This window comes from Esox lucius, chromosome 21 (genome assembly GCF_011004845.1).
Source record: "Esox lucius isolate fEsoLuc1 chromosome 21, fEsoLuc1.pri, whole genome shotgun sequence".
NCBI lineage: Eukaryota > Metazoa > Chordata > Actinopteri > Esociformes > Esocidae > Esox > Esox lucius.
The window spans coordinates 19862584-19886715 of NC_047589.1; the positions used below are offsets into that span (position 1 = coordinate 19862584).

Below are 24132 nucleotides of genomic sequence, written 5' to 3' on the forward strand. Positions count from 1 at the left end.
TCACTCTGCTTTCAGTCTTTTCACAATGTGCGATGGTTTGTAATGGCTAATTATTTGCACCATAATAAATGAGTTAATTATCAGGAATAGCAGTCCAGCCAGCCAGATAAGAAGAAATGTGTTGTAGCCCTCAAACTCCAGGTAGTATGCTGGGGCCAACCATATACCCTGAAACATAGGAGACAGCAAAACCATTTCCTAAATACGTAGGAAGTATTTTGTATAACACTTAGTATACAAACATGAATATGTCTATTTACAGCTGCTCAAACACTATGACCAATTTTCAACATTATTTGGCCACATGGTAAATTAGTAAAAAACACTATGAAAAACTTCAGATTTTACACTCAGGATGACAACAATCTAACTTTTCTTAGTTAAATTCTAATTAAAATGTTTTGAATTACATGTTGTTTGCTTAATAAATGACATTGGCTATATTTCTATATTTTTTTCCTACTGGACTTTTGTCATACCTACAAATGTGTAGTTCATGTAGGCTGTTGAAGTAAAAAAAAAAAATCTACATAACATTTTTTCTCAAATAAAGGTAGATATATAAAAAAGTAATACCTACCTTTCCAGCGAACCAGAGAGCCAGCAGTCCTAATCCTTTTTTTGGTGACATGGTGAGATGAGGCTAGACGGCAGGAAGCAGACAAAGAAACCAGAGGAAGTACTGCAAAAAACATACTATTAACATTGTAGCTTCCCTACATGCTATTAAACACCATTTTCATGACACAGATTTGGTGGGGGTAATATTTATCTTTTTTTACCATCTATGTAACAATATCAACATTTTTGGATTTAATCTTATGGATAAACATGGCTAGCAATAAAGACATAGCAAAACATAAGAACGTGGTACAGATCGATGAGGTTCACAGTTAATACAAGAGCTCTATTTCACAAAAATTCTAAACAGACCAGCTATGCTAGTTTGCTAAACCAACAGTCCAATCAATCGGTACATTTCTTCAAACACTTCCTGATGGAATTATGACATCTTCCTAATCAGGGCATCTTAAACCTTGACATTCACCTGTGAGCTGCAGACTTTATTGAAGGAAACAAAGATGGATGTGTGGAGGAACCAGCAGAGGGCAAGGTCTCTGTGGAAGGCCAGAGAGACCAGGAGCAGTAGCAAAGCATGGGGCAGGAAGGCAGCAAGGCCAAGGTACAGGCTCCAGGGGCTTTCTGCTGTCAAGTACAGCATGTAGAAGTAGGGGGAGAAGTTGTGACGTATGTCCCTCTGTGTCAGGTGGTAAAGATACGTCTCCTGGAGGAAGTCCCAGCCATACCTGGTTAAAAACATTCAAACGGTTAAGATGGTAACATGGTTTACCATTACAAAATAGACATTGAAATAACAGATAACAAAATAACAAAAATACATGTGCCAAAGTAACTAAAAGCAATTGCATTCATATAAACTGATCAGCCATAACATTATGACCACTGACAGGTGAAGTGAATAACACTGATAATCTCATTATCATGGCACCTGTCAGAGGGTGGGATATATTAGGCAGCAAGTGAACCTTCTGTCATTAAAGTTGATTTGTTAGAAGCAGGAAAAATGGGCAAACATAAGGATCCAAAATGGTGATGAAGAGACAAATTGTGATGGCTAGACAACTGGGTCAGAGCATCTCCAAAACTGCAGTGTTCCCGGTCTGCAGTGGTCAGTATCTATCAAAAGTGGTGCAGAAAAGGAAAAGCGGTCATGGGCAGCCAAAACACATTTGATGCACGTGGGGAGCGAAGGCTGGCCTGTGTGGTCCAATCCAACAGACGAGCTACTGTAGTTCAAATTGCTAAAAAAGTGAATTCTGGTACTAATAGAAAGGTGTCAGAACACACAGTGAATCGCAATTTGTTGCGTATGGGGCTCCGTAGCCGCAAACCAGAGAGGGTGCCCATGCTGACCCCTGTAACTGCTGAAAGCGCTCACATTGGGCACGTGAGCATCAGAACTGGACCACGGAGCAATGGAAGAAGGTGGTTACAGGCCGGACATAGGTTACCGGGTAGATCTTCATATGGACGGCCAAGCTGTATAACACGGCCGCTGTAACAAGACGATTAAGCTCCAGACAGAGCAGAGTGGCCAGCACAAGGACGGCCAGGACCGACTCGCCGTTGCCTCGGCTGGACACCCCGGCTGGTAAATATGAGGGGTGGAGTCTGCTTGCTCTCACCTACCGTCAGCTTGCTTTCATTTACCGTCACCGTGAGTGAATCTCTTAGGCTTAACGTCGTGGTCAGTGATTCTCTTTGGCTTTACCGTGAGTGAATCTCTTATCTTTTATGTCGTAAATATTTGACAGTATATCACTAGATAATCCCCCTCCACATACAGGTGCTGGTCATAAAATTAGAATATCCTCAAAAATGTGATTTATTTCAGTAATTCCATTTAAAAAGTGAAACTTGTATAATTTATACATTCATTCCACACAGACTGAAATATTTCAAAGTGTTTATTTATTAATATTTTTATGATTATAACTGTGAACTAATAAAAACCCCAAATTCAGTTTCTCAGAAAATTTGAATATTACTTAAGACCAATACAAAAAAAGGATTTTTAGAAATGTTGGCCAACTAAAAAGTATGAACATGAAAAGTATGAGCATATACAGCATTCAGTACTTAGTTGGGGCTCCTTTTACCTGAATTACTGCAGCAATGCGGCATGGCATGGAGTTGATCAGTCTGTGGCACTGCTCAGGTGTTATGAGAGCCCAGGTTGCTCTGATAGTGGCCTTCAGCTCTTCTGCATTGTTGGTTCTTGCGTATCGCATCTTCCTCTTCACAATACCCCATAGATTTTCTATAGGGTAAGGTCCGGCGAGATTGCTGGCCAATTAAGAACAGGGATACCATGGTCCTTAAACCAGGTACTGGTAGCTTTGGCACTGTGTGCAGGTGCCAAGTCCTGTTGGAAAATGAAACTTCCTGGTAGACGGCTTCGTTGACCGTGGACCTCAGAAAACACAGTGGACCAACACCAGCAGATGACATGGCAACCCAAACCGTCACTGACTGTGGAAACTTTACACTGGACTTCAAGCAACGTGGATTCTGTGCCTCTCCTCTCTTCCTCCAGACTCTGGGACCTTGATTTCCAAAGGAAATGCAAAATGTACTTTTAGCAGAGAACATAACTTTGAACCACTCAGCAGCAGTCCAGTCCTTTTTGTCTTCAGCCCAGGCGAGACACTTCTGACGCTGTGTCTTGTTCAAGAGTGGCTTGACACAAGGAATGCGACAGCTGAAACCCATGTCTTGCATATGTCTGTGGGTGGTGGTTCTTGAAGCACTGACTCCAGCTGCAGTCCACTCTTTGTGAATCTCCCCCACATTTTTGAATGGGTTTTGTTTCACAATCCTCTCCAGGGTGCAGTTAGCCTATTGCTTGTACACTTCTTTGTACCACATCTTTTCCTTCCCTTCGCCTCTCTATTAATGTGCTTGGACACAGAGCTCTGTGAACAGTCAGCCTCTTTAGCTATGACCTTTTGTGTCTTGCACTCCTTGTGCAAGGTGTCAATGGTCATCTTTTGGACAGCTGTCAAGAGAGCAGTCTTCCCCATGATTGTGTTGCCTACTGAACTAGACTGAGAGACCATTTAAAGGCCTTTGCAGGTGTTTTGAGTTAATTAGCTTAGGTGTCTTCAATATTGAATCTTTTCACAATATTCAAATTTTCAGAGATACTGAATTTGGGGTTTTCATTAGTTGTCAGTTATAATCAGTATCTAGGGGTCTTGTTCACGAGTGAGGGAAGGATGGAACGGGAGATTGACAGACGGATCGGTGCAGCTTCTGCAGTAATGCGGTCGATGTATCGGTCTGTCGTGGTGAAGAAAGAGCTGAGCCGCAAGGCGAAGCTCTCGATTTACCGGTCAATCTACGTTCCTACTCTCACCTATGGTCATGAGCTTTGGGTCATGACCGAAAGGACAAGATCCCGGATACAGGCGGCCGAAATGAGCTTTCTCCGCAGGGTGGCCGGGCGATCCCTTAGAGATAGGGTGAGAAGCTCGGTCACCCGGGAGGAGCTCAGAGTAGAGCCGCTGCTCCTCCACATCGAGAGGGGTCAGCTGAGGTGGCTTGGGCATCTGTTTCGGATGCCTCCGGAACGCCTTCCTGGGAAGGTGTTCCGGTCCCGTCCCACTGGGAGGAGACCCCGGGGAAGACCTAGGACACGCTGGAGGGATTGTGTCTCCCGGCTGGCCTGGGAACGCCTCGGTGTCCCCACGGAAGAGCTGGACGAAGTGTCTGGGGAGAGGGAAGTCTGGGCATCCCTGCTTAGACTGCTGCCCCCGTGACCCGGCCCCGGATAAGCGGAAGAAGATGCCATGCCACTTGAAATATATCAGTCTGTGTGAAATGAATGAATAAATTATACAAGTTTCACTTTTTTAATGGAATTACTGAAATAAATCTACTTTTTGATGATATTCTAATTTCATGACCAGCACCTTTATGTGGAAGAAACCTCCTACAGTTCCTGCTTATTCTTGGTGCCTTTTTCTTTCAGGTTTGTCTCCAGCAAAAAAGTCCATGCAGGTCAGGTGATTCACAGGTGCTTTTTTTTCAACAGTCACATCATTGGCAACCATACATGCCCGTGCCATAACACTTCCTCCACCACGCTTCATAGAAGAGGTGCCATAACACTTCCTCCACCATGCTTCACAGAAGAGGTGCCATAACACTTCCTCCACCATGCTTCACAGAAGAGGTGCCATAACACTTCTTCCACCATGCTTCACAGAAAAGTTTATTTTTATTTAACCTTTATTTAACCAGGTAAGCTGATTGAGAACAGATCTTGGCCAGGTTGCAATGGCACAGAAACTGCACCAGCACAAACGACTGAGCCTGTTTTGAGTCAATCTGGAGCAGGTTGGGCTGCTGGCACAAACTAAACTTTTAACACACAAACGAAGCACAAACAAACCAAACTATTTCGGGTGAATTTGAAGTATGAAGTATATGTTTTTTATGTCTAACGAAATGTGTAACGGCACAAACAAACAAGACTTGTATGGCAATGACAGCAGCACAACTGGAGCAGAAGTGATTAAACGTTTTTTACCTGTGTAAAGATGGTCCCCCATCCAGCGCAAAACTACAGCAAAATAGGCTTAATCGTTCATGATGGTTTGTGCTGTAAAACATGTTTGTGCTGCTATAATGTTTTGTTAATAAATAATATTTCATATGTCAAATTCACTCAAAATAGGCTCAATCATTTTTGCTCCTTTTGTGCCGATAAAGTTTTGTTTTTGCGACTGCTTTACCGATAGTGACTGAGCTATAGTGGAAAGAGTAAAGCCAATGTGCTATCCAGTGATAATGTAGCTATGTACCTAAAACCATAGACATCCTATTTAAAGGCTAGACGTCTCATGGCGCACTCACTTCCGGCATCACCGGTGGCCATCTTATCACAGGCAGGCTTCCTGTCGGGCTCTGTGGTACCTAATATAAGGTGAGTGATCAGCACTAACAAAAATACTCTTATCTTGCTGAAACCTTGACGGATTTACAAACAGTTTGGTTTCTTACAAACGTTATTAACGTGGCTATAATTCTAAATGCTTAAAAATGTTGAAATTTTTGGATCACGGCTTAGTTGGATCACGGCTACTTGCGCAAGTTATCAAGGCAGTTATCACAAACGAGCTGTTCGATTATAGAGGTTTTACTGACACCAATAACGGTTTTATGACAACTAATCTTTTGTCTAAATTACAATATTTGTGGATGTGGTTGTAGTTATTTGCTGGCTAATAACAATAAGCTTTGAGTGAGACCTATGGCAACTAACGTTACAGTTTAGCTGGTAACCAGCAAAGTTGCACATGCTTGTCAATCCGGTTGGTTCCTTTGTTGCTTGAAGGACAGCAATATGTCCTGACCTACAGGTTCAGCCAGGAGCACTTGGAGCTTCTCTTCAACTCCATCAGAGTATCTGGTAGGGTTCATAATTTATATTTACCAGCCGCAACACTAAGTGACTTGTATTGTTTTCAGTTTGTCGGTCCATATGTTTTTTTACTTTTGGTAACATGTGTTTTCTGCAGACATACACCCTAACCCTAAGACATACACAATACCTGGAAGTGTCACAAACCATTTTGAGTATTTAGAAAAATGCCTGTGTTTGTCTATTTGTTTGCAGAACTTATCATCACTGATACAGTCTGAATTGTATGATAATGTCATTCAACCTATTTTATGTGGAAAGATCATTTAGGGGTGTTCTAATTAGTCTTTTTTTGTAAAAATGTTTAGAGCATAAAACATTTTAAAGCATGTATTGAATATCTGTGTACAATTCTTTTATATCTTTTTTTTTTCCTTAAACGAATAACAACCCTAATGCCAGCCAGTTCAAGTACATCTTTAGGATGTAAAGCTGATGGCCCAGTGTGGGGTTGTTAAACCATGCAGAGGCAATGTGACGGCACAGGATGACACAGAGTCCCTACCAGTTGTCATCGACACCTCTACAAGCCTGTCAGCTGTAGATGTGTCCTCTGCAGCAGGAGGAGAAGATCTTCCATCCCCATTTGCTGACATTCCTGCCCTAGTACATGATCACAGCTACCTTCCCGTCCACTTCGATGGTCTTGTGGACAACGCTCTCATGTACATTTCAGGTGAAGGCTAACTGAAAGTCGATTTTCCCTATAACCAAAAGTGCCAATAGTCACAATCTGGGGAAAAACAATCTCATGATTGTCCAAAAAGGGAAGTGTTCCCTTAATTTCCCCATGCTTATTAATGATTATTGTTATTAGTTATGATATTACTAACTAAAATTTCAGGATTTGTTGTGCAACAGGCTCTGAAGAAGCTGTCGTATGATGTCTGCCGTGCAAGCCTGGTGACATGCTGCATCTGCCATCAAGGACCAGAGCTACCACATGCTGAATTTAAAAAACAATGGAGGTCTGGTGATTCCATCAGAGGGAACCATGAGTGTCATCAGGGCAGCAGAGTGGGTCATTCGGCAGTCATCAGGCAGTACCAGACGATCACAGCCTATCAAACTGCTTGAGGTTGTTTACATTGTCTGAAAAAGGATCGGTTCAGAGGATGTTTGTGTTGGGATAGACATCCACCACCATAGGCTGTTAAAAATAATTCTGTCCCTGTTTTTTAAGTTAAGGCTGCACCACATCGCCAGAATTACAATCCTCAGCTTACAGAGCAACAACATGTGACAGAAACTTAATAAAACTGTCCTTTTCAAAGGGCATTAGCCCAAGGTATGTGTTTTCAAGGTACTGTCCTCTTTTACTTCAACAGTAGTGTAGTGCTCTGTACAGTATTTATTTATTTGTGTATATATAAATGATTTATTTTTATTTGTAAAGGGGAATCATGTACCTATTTTTTGTGTGCAAATAAATGTCACTCTTATAATAGTATAAAAATAGAGACTTGTGTAATTATTCCATATTTTTTGTAGTCATTCTATATCAGTACCCCTGAGATACAATCCAAATAGTCTACAAGTAACATCAGTGTTACCTTTCATTTGATTTGATTTCATTATGCTTCTACACAAAGAGGTTGCCCCACAGTAAGCATTTTATTGTCAGCATTTTGTCTGACAAAGTCCTATGGGGAGTTTCCATAGGGCATTTTACAATACGCATGACCATACCTTGGCAAATAATGGTCTAAAGTACTCAATTTCATTCTATATTGATCTGCTTTTGCACACAGCTTCACAAGACCTGCTGCTAGGGCTCAGTTGTTTCTAAAGTCATATCAAGTGACTTAGAGGGCTGAAATGTGGTCAGTTCAGAGATGCTTGTTATCTGGCATAAAGAAAAAACATGTAGTAATTAAAATTATTTTATAATAGTAATTTTATTATAATAGTACAAAAGTGTATATGTTTTGTTGCCATTCTGTAGCCTATTTATTGATTTAACATACATACCTTGTTTGTATATTCATTACACCTATCTGGTTCTGTTCAAGGATATTTTCATATGGAAGTCCATGGTTTTAATGGTTCATATGTATGCAGTGTCATAACTTTATCTCTGACGTTTATACCACCCAAACCGTTTGAAAATCGGTAGAAAAAGTTATGGTTTTTTAAAAGTACATGCACCATAAAACACAATGTTACAAGTGAGCGAGCGGACTGTGGCAAGATGGCCGCCATGTGCGGACGTCGACCTCCATTAGCCTTTAGCGCGGACAAGGTATCTAGCCTTTATATATGATGTCTATGCCTAAAACTGTAGCAGCACAAACTGTAACGAGGACGCGTGCCACCCCTCCCAACGTGGTGTTCGGCACGCGTCATTGCCGGCCTTCTAGCCACGCCGCTCCTCCTCCCACGGCACTGTCCTGTCTTGTTATTGCACACACCTGGTGTCCATTCCCTCATTAGATCGCATATATAAGTTCCTGTGTTTCCGGCTGTCTTTGTGTGGTATTGTTCTATGTTTGGTGTTTGTATTGCGAAGCTGTTGCACGCTTTTTGCGCTCTTGTTTATGTTACGCGTGCCATATTTTTCTATAAAGAAAGAAAGAAAGAAAGAAAGAAAGAGTAACTACCTCCCTGCGTTTGGCTCCCTTATTCACGCACCTTGACACACCTGTGACACAAACAAACCTTTCAGCGGCACAAACGGAGCATACATGATTGAGCCTATTTTGAGGGGCAGGTTGTGGGGCTGGTGACACCTAAAATTAAATGTCTAATACAGTGGGGAGAACAAGTATTTGATACACTACCGATTTTGCAGGTTTTCCCTACTTACAAAGCATGTAGAGGTCTGTAATCATAGGTACACTTCAATTGTGAAAGACTGAATCTAAAACAAAAATTCAGGAAATCACATTGTATGATTTTTAAATAATTAATTTGCATTTTATTGCATGACATAAGTAGCCTATTTGATCACCTACCAACCAGTAGGAATTCCGGCTCTCACAGACATGTTAGTTTGTCTTTAAGAAGCCCTTCTGTTCTCCACTCATTACCTGTATTAATTGCACCTGTTTGAACTCGTTACCTGTATAAAATAATCCTGTCTAGGCCAGTCTGAAGTTTGCCAATGACCATCTGAATGATCCAGAGGAGGAATGGGAGAAGGTCATGTGGTCTGATGAGACAAAAATAGAGCTTTTTGGTGTAAATTCCACTCGCCGTGTTTGGAGGAAGAAGAAGGATGAGTACAACCCCAAGAACACTATCCCAACTGTGAAGCATGGAGGTGGAAACATCATTCTTTGGGGATGCTTTTCTGCAAAGGGGACAGGACGACTGCACCGTATTGAAGGGAGGATGGATGGGGCCATGTATCGCGAGATCTTGGCCAACAACCTCCTACCCTCAGCAAGAGCATTGAAGATGGTTCGTGGCTGGGTCTTCCAGCATGACAACGACCCCAAACACACAGACAGGGCAACTAAGGAGTGGAGCATCTCAAGATCCTGGAGTGGCCTAGCCAGTCTCCAGACCTGAACCCAATAGAAAATCTTTGGAGGGAGCTGAAAGTCTGTATTGCCCAGCGACAGCCCAGAAACCTGAAGGATCTGGAGAAGGTCTGTATGGAGGAGTGGGCCAAAATCCCTGCTGCAGTGTGTGTAAACCTGGTCAAGAACTACAGGAAACGTATGATCTCTGTAATTGCAAACAAAGGTTTTTGTACCAAATATTAAGTTCTGCTTTTCTGATGTATCAAATACTTATGTAATGCAATAAAACGCTAATTCATTACTTAAAAATCATACAATGTGATTTTCTGGATTTTTGTTTTAGATTCCGTCACTCACAGTTGAAGAGTACCTATGATAAAAATTACCGACTTCTACATGCTTTGTAAGTGGGAAAACCTCAAATCGGCATTGTATCAAATAAACTCAGCAAAAAAAGAAACGTCCTCTGACTTTCAACTGTTTTTACTTTCAGTAAACTTAATGTGTGTAAATATTTGTATGAACACTAAAAGAGTCAACACCATAAAACATAGTCACATGTCTGTGAAACATTTTTTGTTTAACAGAAATGTGTCCCTGAATGAAGGGAGGCTCAAAATCAAAAGTACCAGTCAGTATCTGGTGTGGCCACCAGCTGCTTGAAGTACTGCAGTGCATCTCCTCCTCATGGACTGGACCAGTTTTGTCCTATTGCGGACAGTCTGAGCACTGATGGAGGGATTGTGTGTTCCTGGTGTGACTCGGGCAGTTGTTGTGGCCATCCTGTACCTGTCACGCAGGTGTGATATTCGGATGTACCGATCCTGTGCAGGTGTTGTCACACGTGGTCTTCCACTGCGAGGATGATCAGCTGTCCTTCCTGTCTCCCTGTAGCGCTGTCTTAGGCGTCTCACAGTGCGGACATGGCAATTTATTGCCCTGGCCACATCAACAGTCCTCATGCCTCCCTACAGCATGCCTAATGCACGTTCACGCAGATGAGCAGGGACCCTGGGCATCTTTCTTTGGGTGTTTTTCACAGTCGGTAGACAAGTCTCTTTAGTGTCCTGCATTTTCAGAACTGTGACCTTAAATGCCTACTCTCTGTAAGCTGTTAAGGTCTTAACAACCATTCCACAGATGCATGTTAATTAATTGATTATGGTTCATTGAACATGCATGGAAAACATTGTTTAAACCCTTTACAATGAAGATCTGTAAAGTTATTTGGATTTTTACAACATTATTGTTGAAATACACAGTCCTGAAAAAGGGACGTTTCTTTTTTTGCTGAGTTTACTTGTTCTCCCCACTGTATATAAAACCCACAAATGAAACTTTTAACATTACAAATCAGCACATACGAACAAATGAGCCTATTTTGACTCAATTTGGAGCATGTTGGGGGGCTGAGTGACGTAATCACCAATAGTTAAATGTCTAATATATATTATACCGAAGCAGCAGAAACTAACTAGAATATTTTCGTTGATTTCAGAGGATGTTGGGGGGCTGAGTGACCTCAGAATGACCTATTAAATATTCTTTAATATCTGTAAAATGATAGCAGTACAAATGAAAATGTTAATGGCACAAACCAGCACAAACGGAGCACCATCGATTGAGACTATTTTGCCGTTGAGTGGGGGGTCAACTTCACGAAGATCTTTAGGTAAACTCTTAATTTGAAAAACAAGTAATGCCTACCCTGTGTATTTAACCAATGACAGGCATTCCAGATTTAGCACCACCCACAGGAGAAAATCTAAATATCAGGTGGTTTTTCTGACTTTAGTGCATGAACGAGGAATAAAAAAAAAAAACGTTGGTTTTTCTGAATAAACAAATAAATGAAAAAAGGAGTTGTTTACTCATTATTTCGTAGTCCAATGTAAATTAACAAATTAATGAACGAACGATATCTGGACCACAAACGAACCAAAAACAAACAAGACTTTTATGGGGGGATTTGGGGTGCTGAGTGACCTTGGAATTATCTATAAAATATTTTTCAGGAATAATATCTAAAAAATGACAGCAGCACAACTAAGGCAGAAGTGATTAAAGATATTTACCTGTGTAAAGATGGTCCCCCATCCAGCGCAAATCTACAGCAAAATAGGCTTAATCGTTCATGATGGTTTGTGCCTTAAAAATGTTTGTTTGTGCTGCTATCATTTCTTAGATATTAAATTATATTTCATAGGTAAAATTCATTCAAAATAGGCTCAACCATTTGTGCTCCTATCGGTAAGAAAAAAGTTTGTTTTCTTACCGATAGTGACAGAGCTATAGTGGAAAGACAGTAAAGCCAGTAGCAAAATGTAGCAGCACAAACAAAACTTTCAGCGGCACAAAGCATAAATGGTTGAGCCTATTTTGAAGCTGTTTGGGACGGTTTTCAGACAGTTAGTTAACCAAGCAAAAATACAAATATTTGTTAATATGATTATAATTCCTTATATTGTAATATCATGTTGTTATAAACTATTTGTGTGACAATTCTTTATAATTGTTTATAATTCTTTTACAAATATGTTGTTAAACCCATGATTGAAATGTTAAATCTTTATTTTGCTACACTCACGGCGACGATCAGAAGTTGCACATTGGTAATCACTCACGGCAACGTAGCACATTGTTAATCACTCACGGCAACGTTCAGACGTTTCACATGTGAATCACACACAGTGGCGTAAAAAATGTTGACAACCTCTATAACGCCGTCTCTACACCGCCATGACATTGTTGTGAGCAAGTCTTCACGGGTACACTGCCGGCTACATGACATCTGAAAACCTATGTAAAATTGCATAGAGAAACAGTCGTTAGGTAGGCGTTCACTAGCTTGGTTATCCATATCAGTAGCTAGCATCTCAGTGAATTTGGCAGAATCCACCCCCCATATCTCTGTGTATTTGGCAGAATCCACCCCCCATATCTCTGTGTATTTGGCAGAATCCACCCCCCATAGGTAAAGATTTGAGGAGCCAGAGGGAGCAGACACCGCAGGCAGCCTCACAGCTCAGCCCCCGCTGGCGAAGAATATGGTAGATCACATGACCCGAGAGCACGTCACACGTAATGAACAAAAGATTTCCGAAGACATGGTTCAGATAGATGTTAGGGGTCAGGATCCATGCTAGCAGAGGTGTGTAGCGGTAGGTTGATCTGTTATATGGAGACTGTCCCTGAAATTACATGAATAGAGAAATACACAGGTTATGTTATAAGCACCGTTTGGTAAAGTGTAGCTTTGCAGGAAGTATCAACACCAGGAATAGGAGGCAAATTCTAATGGTTCCAGGCAAATTCTGTTTAAATTAAGATGTGAACATGAGTAAAGCAACGGTATCCCATTGATTCCTAACTAGTGGCCATTACAAGACTTTAAGTGAGTCCATTCAAAAGTAGGGATAAAACTAACACCAGGAAGGCCTAACGTTCAAATCTCTTTTATTATCTGATAAAGTAAATCAACGTAACATTCCTGCGTGATGAACCTCGCTGCGTCTGTGAACACGTGATAGTCAATATCAGTGTATTTTACTACCGTAGTTCTGGCCTGATAGACACCAAAACCGAACAAACCCAGTCGTACAAAAAACGAAACTGTGAAAAGTACATGTCTCATCATAAGACTGGACACAGGACTACACTTCCACTCTAGTCATGGGTGCATTGTTTCTCTAACACGCTGGGTGGCGTTGTTGTGAATCACACACCAAATATTTTATAATTTTTGTCAATAAATCTCACTGCAATTCAGATGATACCATGTACATATGAGACACACAATTGTTTGCATATATATTCTTTATTTACTGTATATAGTTCCTAAGTTGACTAAACCACCAACATTGCCAGACAGTATCATTCCTAATTGCACTTCAGTGTGTTGTAGGTGAAGAGTAGAAAAACATAAGGCAAAATTAATTAAACCAAACCAAAATACACCACTAATACAACATTCTTTGGTTACATGTTGAATGCATATATTTATCTATTACACATAAATATTGGCCCTCCCCATAACCTACTTTTTTTAGTAAGTACAGTTTTTTTTCCTCTCCCAGTAGATTGCAGGAGAAATGGCAAAACATTTCATACTGATGCTTAAAAGTAGTCTACAGCAAATGGATTTATGTTTGGGTGTGATGAATGTTAACACAAAATGGCAAAACAACGGGTAGGGGCATAACCGACAACGTGGGCAATTTGTTACAGCTAGACAAGGGTAGGAAATGGTCTAACATCAGATATAGTTACTGCTGCTGCAATACATTATTTCAACACCCTCTCCTCCCTCCACATGGCATGTAGCTAAATGTCTAAGGGGAAGAGTAGCGGCCATAGAACAGAATGCTCTGGGTGGGTTTGTGGCGGATGAAGAAGAGGAAGGGGTGGTCGGCAATGAAAGTGGACGTTTCCGGGTCAGAGCGTTTCATCATGATGGCGGCCGTAGCAGCTGCTGCCTCTGTACCCTCCTCATTGACCTCCACAAAGGCCTTGTGCACCACCTTGGACAGAACCAGGTCGTTGTTTGGTGACATGCCTGAGAAGTCGCTTCTGAAGTCGTCGAAGGCATCTATCATGCCCATGCTGACCAGCGTCTCCTTCAAGTCCAGGCTCTCCTCCAGCTTGAATTTGGGCAGGCCCACCTGAACCTCCACCAAGTCCATCATGTCTGGCTTGGTCCAATCAACAAAGTTGTCATAGGTCAGCTCCTTCTCCAGCTGTGTGGATCAAGAAAATTCACCGATATTTAGTCTAACTTGCAATGCTGAAAATGAAGCCTTACAGCTTAAAGGCTGTTTGACTCTATTAACCTGGGAGCTTTTTGCAAAGGGTCCAATGTAATGAGAAATCTAAGCCTATAATGAAAACAACATAATGTGGCTTAGGTTGGCCCAGTGGTATAAGCCTCTGTCTCTGGTATATTAATTAAAATATACAGTAAAAACAAACCCATCCTGCTGATAACAGGGTAACAGGGAGTCCTACCTTCTCCAGTCCAGTGGTGCCGTCCTCAATGTCATTAGGAAGCATGATGAGCATGCTCAGTTGTTTCCCTGCATAAGGCAACTCCAGAATCTGACAGTTGGCCTCTGGGATGAAGGTCAGCGGGAACTTGGCCTTCTGGTGCATCATTTTTACTAGCTTACTCTTATTCTGCACCCCAATTGTAAAGAAAAAAAAGTGCACTATTAAGAATAGAAAAAGTCAACCTTTTCCAGAAGAGTTGCTTAATGACTAGATGTTTATATTTCCAACTAGGCACATTCAGGAAAAGCTACTTCACAGACTATGTCAGAACTAGTTTCTGCTAGTCAAGCTTGTTGAGAAACCAACCTTGTTAAGAAACCAACCTTGTTGAGTCTGAACTGGACATCTTTGGTGCTGGTTTCCTTGAACTTCTTCTCCCAGTTGCCCTTGAAGTAGATGGCGTTAACCAAGACCAGTCTTGTCAAATTATCAACAATCCCCTTTGGCAACAGATCCTTGATTTTGTCTGCAAATATAATGATCACAAATGAGGGAATTTATGGTAACATTGTAGAAAGACTTAGCAACATAAAAAACCAAAGTAAATACATCATTGACACGTGATGGATTTAAAATGTACACAAACAAAATAGATCATTCTTCATTTAGTCCCTTTGATTTTTATATTTAATTTCAGAATGTTAAGTATTAAGCTTGTCTGTAAAGAATATTCTGAACACATTGAGTTTTTATACATTTAGTTAATGCTATTGTGCACATTAGAGCTTTCCAGCATCTAGTCAGTCACCTGCTGTCTGCTTCTCCACCCAGGTGTTGATGTTCTGTCTAGCAGTTTCTGCATTGGACATGAAGTCTACAGCCTCCAACTCTGCATTGTAGTGTTTTTTGGTGTCATGGAGGAAAGTCTGTCACATTAACCAGCAACACTTTTGTTAAGAGTCAAAATCTTAGCTATAATATTCCCAATAACCTAATATTATATTGTCTAATTCTACAAATGTACAGTATAATGACACAACCAATAGAAAATCAATGAACATTCTAGGATGGTGATTATGCATTTATTTTTTGACTTTTGCATTAGGCCCTGTTCCAAAGAGTATCCTAAAATGTTTATATTCAGAAAATGCAGCATTCAGTATTTTTACCATAATAAACTGATTCAGAATCAGAATCATGATGAGCAAAACGATGTAATCTCAGATGTCCTCATCCTCCGCCCACTGTGTAAATGCGAGCGATTTACCTCAACAAACTTGTAAGACTGCTCTCCGTATAGACGATTTGCTAGACTCAGTTTGTAGGGGGCTCCTTTCTTGTTCAGTTCACCCATAAGTTTGCTGAAGCAAACATGGACATCATCCTTGGCTTTGTGGAGGTGCAGGGTCTACAGACAAAACCAGATGGGTTGTTGTAACATCTTCCTCTGGCATTCAAGACATGCAAAGCAAGAGCCAAAAAAAAAAGCCTTTGTTTTCCAAGTATTTTTGTTTTAGCTTGTAGGCTCTATTCCCCACATTCTCATATAAAAAACATGTTCTAAGAAAGACAAGTACATCTCCATATACATTCAAACCTGACATTGCAGAAATGTTGACATTTGGTGGTTGAAATTAAGCACATTACGTTTATGTCCCTCAAAGAATAAACCAAAGAGAGAAGACACGTTCGTTTTTCTACTACCCAAATGTGAGAGGTACATGTAAAAATTGATATTCGGCTTATATTTTCTAACACAAAGAAACCACAAAAGGAAGAAACCCTAGACCCACACAACACCACTTAAAGTAGCCATTCCCCATCAGAGCAAAATATCTGGTTACTAAAAATGGAAAAACGTTTTGCAACAACAAAATGTTTCTATTGGTCATATTTTAATATATCCATCCCCATTTAGTTGTTATTTGTTTCTTAGACCATTTTTTTTATTATTGCAAAACATATTGAACCCACCCCATTTTCCTTCCTCACCAACAACCCAATGTTATCTGGAATAAAAACACCCTTGGAACCCATTATCAAAACCCCTTTATACTAATACTAGTACCTTGAAAACATATGGAAGCTGGTGCTTTGTACCCTGAACAAAATTATAAACGCAACACCCATTTATCATGAGCTGAATTCAAAGATCTAAGACTTTCTCTGTGTACACAAATGGCCTATTTCTCTCTAATATCCATCCATCTTCTCCCGCTTATCCGGGGCCGGGTCGCGGGGGCAGCAGTCTAAGCAGGGATGCCCAGACTTCCCTCTCCCCAGACACTTCCTCTAGCTCTTCCGGGGGGACACCGAGGCGTTCCCAGGCCAGCCGGGAGACATAGTCCCTCCAGCGTGTCCTAGGTCTTCCCCGGGGTCTCTTCCCGGTGGGACGGGACCGGAACACCTTCCCAGGAAGGCGTTCCGGAGGCATCCGAAAAAGATGCCCAAGCCACCTCAGCTGACCCCTCTCGATGTGGAGGAGCAGCGGCTCTACTCTGAGCTCCTCCCGGGTGACCGAGCTTCTCACCCTATCTCTAAGGGATCGCCCGGCCACCCTGCGGAGAAAGCTCATTTCGGCCGCCTGTATCCGGGATCTTGTCCTTTCGGTCATGACCCAAAGCTCATGACCATAGGTGAGAGTAGGAACGTAGATTGACTGGTAAATCGAGAGCTTCGCCTTGCGGCTCAGCTCTTTCTTCACCACGACAGACCGATACATCGACTGCATTACTGCAGAAGCTGCACCGATCCGTCTGTCAATCTCCCGTTCCATCCTTCCCTCACTCGTGAACAAGACCCCTAGATACTTAAACTCCTCCACTTGAGGCAGGCACTCTCCACCAACCTGAAGTGGGCAAGCCACCCTTTTCCGACTGAGGACCATGGCCTCAGATTTGGAGGTACTGATTTTCATCCCCACCGCTTCACACTCGGCTGCAAACCGTCCCAGTGCATGCTGAAGGTCCTGGTTAGAAGGGGCCAACACGACAACATCATCTGCAAAGAGCAGAGACGAAATTGTGTGGTCCCCAAACCTGACACCCTCCGGCCCCTGGCTGCGCCTAGAAATTCTGTCCATAAAAATTACGAACAGAACCGGTGACAAAGGGCAGCCCTGCCGGAGTCCAACATGCACTGGGAACAAGTCTGACTTACTGCCGGCAATGCGGACCAAGCTCCTGCTTCGGTTGTACAGGGACCTGACAGCCCTTAGCAAAGGACCCAGGACCCCATATTCCCCAAGCACCCTCCACAAGATGCCGCGAGGGACACAGTCGAATGCTTTCTCCAAATCCACAAAACACATGTGGATTGGTTGGGCAAACTCCCATGAACCCTCCAACACCCCGTAGAGGGTATAGAGCTGGTCCAGTGTTCCACGGCCCGGACGAAAACCACACTGTTCCTCCTGAATCCGAGGTTCTACTATCGGTCGTATTCTCCTCTCCAGAACCCTGGCATAGACTTTCCCGGGGAGGCTGAGAAGTGTGATCCCCCTATAGTTGGAACACACCCTCCGGTCCCCCTTCTTAAAAAGAGGGACCACCACCCCGGTCTGCCATCCAAGAGGCACTGTCCCCGACCGCCACGCGATGTTGCACAGGCGTGTCAACCAAGACAGCCCCACAACATCCAGAGACTTGAGGTACTCAGGGCGGATCTCATCCACCCCCGGTGCCTTGCCACCGAGGAGTTTCTTGACCACCTCAGTGACTTCAGCCCGGGTGATGGACGAGTCCACCTCTGAGCCCTCATCCTCTGCTTCCTCAATGGAAGACGTGTCAGCGGGATTGAGGAGATCCTCGAAGTACTCCTTCCACCGCCCGACGACATCCTCAGTTGAGGTCAACAGCTGTCCACCTCTACTGTAAACAGCGTTGGTAGGGCACTGTTTCCCTCTCCTGAGGCGCCGGATGGTTTGCCAGAATCTCTTCGAGGCCAGCCGATAGTCCTTCTCCATGGCCTCACCGAACTCCTCCCAGGCCCGAGTTTTTGCCTCCACAACCACCCGGGCTGCAGCTCGCTTGGCCTGTCGGTACCCGTCAGCTGCCTCAGGAGTCCCACAAGCCAACCAGGCCTGATAGGACTCCTTCTTCAGCTTGACGGCATCCCTTACTTCCGGTGTCCACCACCGGGTTCGGGGATTGCCGCCTCGACAGGCACCGGAGACCTTACGGCCACAGCTCCGGGCGGCCGCTTCGGCAATGGCGGTGGAGAACATGGTCCACTCGGACTCAATATCTCCAACCTCCCTCGGGATCCAGTCGAAACTCTGCCGGAGGTGGGAGTTAAAGATCTCTCTGACAGGAGACTCGGCCAGACGTTCCCAGCAGACCCTTACAGTACGCTTGGGCCTGCCGAGTCTGTCCAGCTTCCTCCCCCGCCATCGGATCCAACTCACCACCAGGTGGTGATCAGTTGACAGCTCCGCCCCTCTCTTCACCCGAGTGTCCAAGACATACGGCCGCAGGTCAGATGAGACGACAACAAAGTCGATCATCGACCTGCGGCCTAGGGTGTCCTGGTGCCACGTGCACTGATGGACACCCTTATGCTTGAACATGGTGTTCGTTATGGACAAACTGTGACTAGCACAGAAGTCCAATAATTGAACACCACTCGGGTTCAGATCCGGGGGGCCGTTCCTCCCAATCACGCCCCTCCAGGTGTCACTGTCGTTGCCCACGTGGGCGTTGAAGTCCCCCAGTAGAACAATAGAGTCCCCAGTCGGAGCACTTTCCAGAACCCCTCCCAGAGACTCCAAGAAGGTCGGGTACTCTGCACTGCCGTTCGGCCCGTAGGCACAAACAACAGTGAGAGACCTATCCCCGACCCGTAGGCGCAGGGAAACGACCCTCTCGTTCACCGGGGTAAACTCCAACACATGGCGGCAGAGCTGGGGAGCTATGAGCAAACCCACACCAGCCCGCCGCCTCTCACCATGGGCAACTCCAGAGTGGTGAAGAGTCCATCCTCTCTCAAGGAGTGTGGTTCCAGAGCCCAAGCCGTGTGTAGAGGTGATCCCGATTACCTCTAATCGGAACCTCTCAACCTCACGCACCAACTCAGGCTCCTTCCCCGCCAGCGAGGTGACATTCCACGTCCCTAGAGCCAGTTTCCGTGTCCAGAGATCGGGTTGTCTAGGCCCCTGCCTTCGACTGCCGCCCGATCCTCTTCGCACCGGCCCCTTATGGTCCCTCCTGTGGGTGGTGAGCCCACGGGAGGGCGGCCCCACGTCGCCCGTTCGGGCTGAGCCCGGCCGGGCCCCATGGGGGAAGGCCCGGCCACCAGGCGCTCGCATACGAGCCCCAACCCCGGGCCTGGCTCCAGGGTGGGGCCCCGGCTGCGCCATACCGGGCGACGTCACGGTACTCAAAATGTTTTTCTTCATTTAGGGGGTTTTGAACCGCTCTTAGTCTGACCCGTCGCCTAAGACCTGTTTGCCTTGGGAGACCCTACCAGGGGCATATAGCCCCAGACAACATAGCTCCTAGGGTCACTCGGGTACTCAAACCCCTCCACCACGTTAAGGTGGCAGTTCTTGGAGGGGTTCTCTCTAATATTGTTATAAAATCTGTTTAAATCTGTGTTAGTGAGCACTTCTCCTTTGCCGAGATAATCCATCCACCTCACAGGTGTGGCATATCAAGATGCTGATTAGACAGCATGATTATTGCACAGGTGTGCCTTAGACTGGCCACAATAAAAGGCCCCTCTATATGGACAGGTTCCACTCAGAACAGGCCTCGCCATGGTCAACCAAAGAAGTTGAGTGCACGTGCTCCTTGTCATATCCAGAGGTTGTCTTTGGGAAATAGACATATGAGTGCTGCCAGCATTGCTGCAGATGTTGAAAGGGTGGGGGGTCAGCCTGTCAGTGCTCAGACCATTTGCCACACACTGCATCAAATTGGTCTGCATGGCTGTCGTCCCAGAAGGAAGTCTCTTCTAAAGATGATGCACAAGAAAATCCGCAAACAGTTTGCTGAAGACAAGCAGACTAAGGACATGGATTACTGGAACCATGTTCTGTGGTCTGATGAGACCAAGATACATGTATTTGATTCAGATGGTGTCAAGTGTGTGTGGCGGCAACCAGGTGAGGTCTGGGGCTGCATGAGTGCTGCCGGCACTGGGGAGCTACAGTTCCTTGAGGGAACCATGAATGCCAACATGTACTGTGACATACTGAAGCAGAGCATGATCCCCTCCCTTCGGAGACTGGGCCGCAGGGCAGTATTCCAATATGATAACGACCCCAAACACACATTCAAGACGACCACTGACTCGTTAAAGAAGCTGAGGGTAAAGATGACAAGCATGTCTCCAGACCTAAACCCTATTGAGCATCTGTGGAAGTGGAAGAGGACTCCAGTGGCAAACTGTGAAGCTCTGGTGAACTCCATGCCCAAGAGGGTTGAAGCAATGCTGAAAAATGATGGTGGCCACACAAAATATTCACACTTTGGGCCCAATTTGAACATTTTCACTTAGGGGTGTACTCTCTTTTGTTGCCAGTGGTTTAGAAATTAAACCACTGTGTGTTGTGTTATTTTGAGAGGACAGCAAATTTACACTGATATACAAGCTGTACACTCACTACTTTACATTGTAGCAAAGTGAGAGCACTAAAAATGAATCACACTCACCTTTGACATCTGAGTCGCGGTGTTACCCCTGGCCCCCAGAGACACCATGGCCAGAGCAGAGGAGATGCTGAGGGGGGAGTAGAAGACATTGCCCGTTTTTTTTTTCTCTGTGATCTTCTTGAACAGATCCAGGGAGAAGTTGGTGTTGGCCACAGACACAGATGACATTTTAAATGGTAGGAGATGCAGGCAGGAGCTTTGGAAGAAAGGTTTATACGTTTAGTATCAAAAATAAAGAATGGATTCTACTGATTTAGTATGAAAACCACTGAGCAACTCAATTGCTATGTTAAGTCGAATAAAATGGATTAAGAATATATCATTTAGCTAGAACATTGAGCTACAAATGATCTAGCTACCATACATATTAAATTGTAATAAATATCCTGCAAAGTGCATAGCTACATTTTTTGTGTTGTCCAGGTACAGCAAAATTTGTTATCAAACTCGTATGCTTAGTAAATAAATAACCAATTAAAAAGTAGGTAAACGTGGCGTTATCAACTTTAACAGTCTAATTCATTAGGAAATGGTAACATTGTAAATTACGTTTCCCGAGTTTGAAAAAGGTTACGTTGTTTACAGCAACTCACCAATGAATGGTTTGTCCAATTCAAGTAGTACTATCTTCAGACCGATGTCTCTACTTGGCAGCTATGGTACGTCTACAGAACCTCTTATAACAAACCACCTACAGAAGACAATCCAGAAATGAGTCACGCCCTGCCCGGCCCTGTCAATTATCGTTTCCACATTCTCATCCACTGACCAATATGGCAACTTCACAGGGCTAAAACTGCAACATTGTCAAAGGCAGAGCTTTAATGGGTGCGAGGGATCAGTCTTGTCGTTGAAAACAATGATCGCATGCAGAATCAATTTATATTATGAATGTTGTAAATTTTCTGTATACTATTTAGTTAAGAGAATACTTACGTTTTCATTGAAGTGATACAAATCTGAAAATGGTTTATGATTCTCAGATTCGATAAAGCATTTTTAGAATCGACCGATCCGTTGGGGCGTCAGATATTGCCCTCTGAAGATTTAAACTGTGGAAGATAACTAGGTAAAGTAGGGTGACTAACTATTGCTAGATTATTTTAGCTCAATGTTCTAGCTATATTAGTGTGACCAAACGTCTGCGGTGAGGTAGAGTAGTTTTCCCTGAAGCTATATTGGTTGGTAATTTAGATTTTGATGATTTATTGACATTTACATAAACAACTGACGTTTTTAACATTAACATGACCCGATTATGGTGCCTAAACCCATGCATCGTAGGAAAGCAGTTTTTCACTCTCTTTTCGACTGAAAGATTAACATGAAACCGAAATAGAAAAACAAGTAGTGTTGCTTGTTCGCTATCGCCAGCAGATTCCGAATATGTAATTGCAAAGTATAGTATATAAAGTTATAACTTCACCGCAGTGACCAGACGTCCCGGTTTGTCCGGGACTGTCCCGGTTTGTATGTCGAATACATTGAACTTAATTCAAAATACATTTCAGGCATCAAAATGTATTTCACCTTTTATTCTGAAATGTATTTAAAAATGTATACATACATTTATCTTTATTCAAAATACATTTCAGGTATCAAAATGTATTTCACCTTTTATTCTGAAATGTATTTAAAAATGTATAATACATGTAACTATATCTAAAATACATTTCAGCTATTTTTCCGAAATGTATTTGAAAATGTATAAATACATTTCAGTTTTGTCCAAATGTATTTCACCGTCAACAATGCTCTCATTACATTATAGAAAATACATTACAAAATGTACTTTGAAGCACATATTAAAATGCATTTTCCAGGTCCTGTGAAAGTAAAATGATGAAATGTAATTACCGACGTATTGATTATATCACATTTAGGTGTTGAAACACCTTTTATAGATGTGTACATTACCAAAATACATTTCATCTTACTCACAAATATAGTCCAACATACTAAGGTGAACTTGGTAATACAACTACTTGCCTCCACCGTGAACCTAATCCTGTTTTGTGTAGTGGTTGGTGCTCCTGACTGTGTAACTCAAGGTCACTGGTTCAAAACATCACCTTGCCGATTGTCCGATGTATTTAGACATGCATTTCAAAACTTTTTTACAAATATATTTACGCGGCCATTTCAAATATGTTGACATATATTTACCAATGTGTTCAGGAATATATTTTCCAAATGTGTTCGGAAATATATTCCCCAAATGTATTCAAAAACGTATTTAAAATACATTTATTTTCCGTATGGGACTGCGTTGCAAAGCAACAAATCTCATCAAAGCACCCCCGCTCCACCAACCACAAGCACGTATGATGACCAACACGCGTGCATAAGCGCATAAATGTGTGTGTATTAACCTGTTGTTACAAGGGTCCAGGTTTGGGGCATTGAAAAACTTTGTTCTGTAATATCACCGCTCTTTTATTTTTTTCTCGAAATATAACAGTGGCCTACCATATTCTTCCAGGAAAATGTCTACACATAGTACTTTTTTAGGAAATTTAGTAATTATTTTAAATCATTATGTGAAGCTTTATTATAGCCTAAATGTTGTGAAAATGATGTGCTTTCATATCATGTTAATATTAACTAAAATAAAAAAAAAATGACATTTATGCTTTGTTTTATCCAAAGCTACTTGCAAGTGAGGCTGAGAACAATCTTACACATAACAAACTTCTGTATTGTGTCAACTAAAACACCTACAAAATAACTGAACTCCAATAATAATAATAATATATACATTATTTTTATTGGCTTACATTCATGGACATATCAAAAATAAATACTGCATATATTAAATACATAATGTTACATAGATGTAATACATAACACACGGTAGTTAGAGGCTATACACTCACCTAAAGGATTATTAGGAACACCATACTAATACTGTGTTTGACCCCCTTTCGCCTTCAGAACTGCCTTAATTCTACGTGGCATTGATTCAACAAGGTGCTGAAAGCATTCTTTATATTTTTTTGCCCATATTGATAGGATA

At 42.7% G+C, this 24132-nt stretch overlaps 1 protein-coding gene and 1 pseudogene across 1 annotated transcript; both read right to left on the minus strand.

Annotated features, from left to right (window-relative positions):
* On the minus strand, positions 1-13111 carry LOC105019462 (annotated as a pseudogene).
* A 256-nt stretch (positions 13112-13367) lies between these two features.
* LOC117592720 (leukocyte elastase inhibitor-like) lies at positions 13368-21312 on the minus strand. Its single transcript, XM_013139600.3, has 6 exons — positions 21117-21312; positions 15731-15871; positions 15272-15389; positions 14847-14989; positions 14482-14649; positions 13368-14213 (listed from the first exon to the last, which is right to left on the minus strand). The coding sequence occupies exons 1-6, from the start codon at positions 21282-21284 to the stop codon at positions 13809-13811; spliced, it is 1143 nt and encodes a 380-aa protein (XP_012995054.2). The 5' UTR covers positions 21285-21312; the 3' UTR covers positions 13368-13808.
* Between the last annotated feature and the right edge of the window lie 2820 nt (positions 21313-24132).